At 50.3% G+C, this 3214-nt stretch overlaps 1 protein-coding gene across 1 annotated transcript in view; it reads right to left on the minus strand.

Moving 5' to 3' along the window:
• Positions 1-1966: 1966 nt before the first annotated feature.
• MOGAT3 (monoacylglycerol O-acyltransferase 3) overlaps positions 1967-3214 on the minus strand; it is a 6206-nt gene continuing 4958 nt past the window's right edge. Inside the window, exons 6-7 of the mRNA XM_011960031.1 lie at positions 2427-2629; positions 1967-2338 (exon numbers count right to left, since the gene is read on the minus strand). Coding sequence (XP_011815421.1) covers positions 2184-2338; positions 2427-2629 — 358 coding nt within the window. The 3' untranslated portion in view covers positions 1967-2183. The remainder of the gene's footprint in view (positions 2339-2426; positions 2630-3214) is intronic.

The raw sequence follows: 3214 nt of genomic DNA on the forward strand, positions 1-3214 counted from the left end.
ATCATAAGCCACCACACCTGGCTAATTTCTAGTGTTTTTCTTTTTTCTTTCTTTCTTTATTTTATTTTATTTTTTTTAGCTGGAGTTTCGCTCTTGTTGCCCAGGCTGGAGTGCAATGGTGTGATCTCGGCTCATCACAACCTCCGCCTCCCGGGTTCAAGCAATTCTCCCGTCTTAGCATCGTGAGTAGCTGGGTCTACAGGCGTGCGCCACCACGCCCAGTTAATTTTGTATTTTTAGTAGAGACTGGGTTTCTCCATGTTAGTCAGGCTGGTGTGGAACTCCCGACCTCAGCTGATCCTCCCGCCTTGGCCTCCCAAAGTGCTGGGATTACAGGCATAAGCCACCACACCTGGCCCTAATTTCTAGTATTTTTCATAGACATGGGGTTTCACTGTGTTGCTGAAGCTGGTCTCAAACTCCTGAGCTCAAGTGATTCTCCCACCTCAGCCTCCCAACATGCTGGAATTACAGGCATGAGCCACCATGTCTGGCCATACCAGGGCTCTTAGACCATTTAGTCTCACCCCCTCACTTTACCAGTACCGTGCCTATAAGGATGATAGTGGTGAGGATGATGATACAAACGCTGACTGTCTCCTATTTTGTGCCAGTCTTTGTTCTAAATCCTTAGATCTTAATTAAGATTTAATCTTCATTTAATCTTCAAAACCATCTGTAATTTTGAGCCAAATGCTAAACTCAAATACTGAGCAAAAAAGAAAGAAAGAAAAAAAAAGAATGCTGTCTTTTTTTTTTTTTTTTTTTTTTTACAGAGTCTCACTCTATTGGCTAGGCTAGAGTGCAGTGGTATGATCTTGGCTCACTGCAACTTCTGCCACCAGGGTTCAAGCGATTCTCCTGCCTCAGCCTCCTGAGTAGCTGAGGCTACAGGAGAGCACCACCACGCCCAGCTAATTTTTGTATTTTTAGTACAGACAGGGTTTCACCATGTTGTCCAGGATGGTCTTGATCTCTTGACCTCGTGATCCACCTGCCTCGGCCTCCCAAAGTGCTGGGATTACAGGCATGAGCCACGGCGCCTGGCCGTGAGCTGTGTTCTTAACTCTATCTTTCCTTCACTGGCGATGGTACCATTTCCCCGTCCTGTTAAGTGTCCTTGACTGCTCTTACCTTTAGCTCTTGGAATTCTGCCATCTACCCTAACTTCACCTCCACCTAAATCCTGCTCACTCTTCAAAGCCTGCCCCTCCACAGATCCTCCCTCCTAACTCCACCTCAATGCCCAACAGCTCTTTGCTAAGCAGATGCCTTTATTTACGGACAAAGAAGTAAACAGGCAAAAGGAAGAGGCTTGTCCAAGGTCGTGCCGCAGACTGAACTCTCACTGGGAGGACAGTTCAGGGTCCTGATACCCGATCTAAGGCAGCAGCTTTGCAGCACATCAGGATGGAGGCGAGTCATGCCTGGCCATGTTCACTTCCAGAACGATTATAGATTTAACAACTTTTTTTTTTTTTTTTTGAGATGGAATCTTGCTCTGTTGCCCAGACTGGAGTGCAGTGGTGCGATCTCAGCTCACTGCAACCTCTGCTTCTTGGGTTCAAGCGATTCTCCTGCCTCAGCCTCCCAAGTAGCTGGGATTATAGGCATGAGCCACTATGCCCGGCTACTTTTTGTATTTTTAGTAAAGAGGGGGTTTTGCCATGTTGGCCAGGATGGTCTTGCACTCCTGACCTCAGGTGATCCACCTGTCTCGGCTTCCCAAAGTGTTGGGATTACGGGCATGAGCCACGACACCCAGCCTACTATAGCTTTAACAACTTTTTTTTTTTTTTCAAGATTGAGTCTTGCTGTGTTGCCCAGGCTGGAGTACAGTGGTGCAATCTCAGCTCACTGCAACCTCCACCTCCCGGGTTCAAGCAAGTCCGCCTCAGCCTCCCGAGTAGCTGGGATCACAGGCACATGCCACCATGCCCGGCTAATTAGCAATATTATTTTTTAATTTTTGTAGAAATGAAGTCTCACTATGTTGCCCAGGCTGGTCTTCAACTCCTGGGCTCAAGCAATCCTCCCGCCTCGGCCTCCCAAAGTGCTGGGATTACAGGCGTGAGGCACTGCGCTGGGCCCAGAACTACCTTTTATTGGAGGCATGGAGTCCACAGTGGATGGAGATCTCAGTGCCTTAGGCTCAGGGGCTCAGCATAAGGCTGCGGCCAGGCCTAGATGAAGGTGAGGCAGGTGGAAGCGGGGACCCCACAGCTTTCCTTGTGCTCCTCAAAGAGCTGCTCCAGGGCCTTCATGTACAGGGCATGATAGTGATTGACTTCCTCTGCGGTGGGGCGGAGGCGCTGGGGGACCGGGATGGGGCGGCCCACTGCAGGGAGAGGGAGACATAGGTGGGCGAGGGGTCCCTGATACCCACTCAGCAGCTGGTGGCTATCCCCCTGGAGGTGGGCACTCACCCACAGTGGTGATGGGCACAGCAAAGGGCAGCAGGCCCCAGGAGGTAGCTGAGAAGAGACCACGACCCCAGAAGATGCAAGGAGAGAAGCCCATGAGCTTCTTGAAGGTGAGCTGGCACCAATGCTGCCAGGAGCCTGTGGCAAAAGCCTTAAGTCTAAAGATGTCATTCTCCCCAAAGGAGTACACGGGCACCAGGGACGTCCTGGGAAGGAGCAAGAGAGAAGAGGGGGCTCAGGCTGCTGGACTGCTCCGAGATGGGCACCCCCAGGGGCTGCAAGTCCCTCCCACTACGTCCAAATGCTACCTTCCAAGGCCATTCAAAGCATATGACTATGGCTACAAAGAAAGATCTAGAAGACAGGACTCACATTTCTTTCTTGTTCTTTTTCTTTGTTTTAGAGAGCGGGTTTTGTGACTAACCACAACTGTAATCCCAGCACTTTGGGAGGCCGAGGGGAGGATCATTTGAGGTCAGGAGTTGGAGACCAGCCTGGCCAACATAGTGAAACCCCTGTCTCTGCAAAAATATAAAACTTAGCCAGGTGTGGAGATGCGTACCTGTAATTCCAGCTACTACAGAGGCTGAGGTACAAAAATCGCTTGAACCTGGGAGGCAGAGGTTGCACTGAGCCAAGATCGCACCACTGCACTTCAGCCTGGGTGGCAGAGTGAGACTCTTTCTCAAAAAATAAATAGCTATAATCCCAGCACTTTGGGAGGCTGAGACGGGCGGATCACAAGGTCAGGAGATCGAGACCATCCTGGCTAACATGGTGAAACCCCGTCT

Source organism: Colobus angolensis, unplaced genomic scaffold (assembly GCF_000951035.1).
Source record: "Colobus angolensis palliatus isolate OR3802 unplaced genomic scaffold, Cang.pa_1.0 Scaffold500, whole genome shotgun sequence".
In the NCBI taxonomy this organism is placed as follows: domain Eukaryota; kingdom Metazoa; phylum Chordata; class Mammalia; order Primates; family Cercopithecidae; genus Colobus; species Colobus angolensis.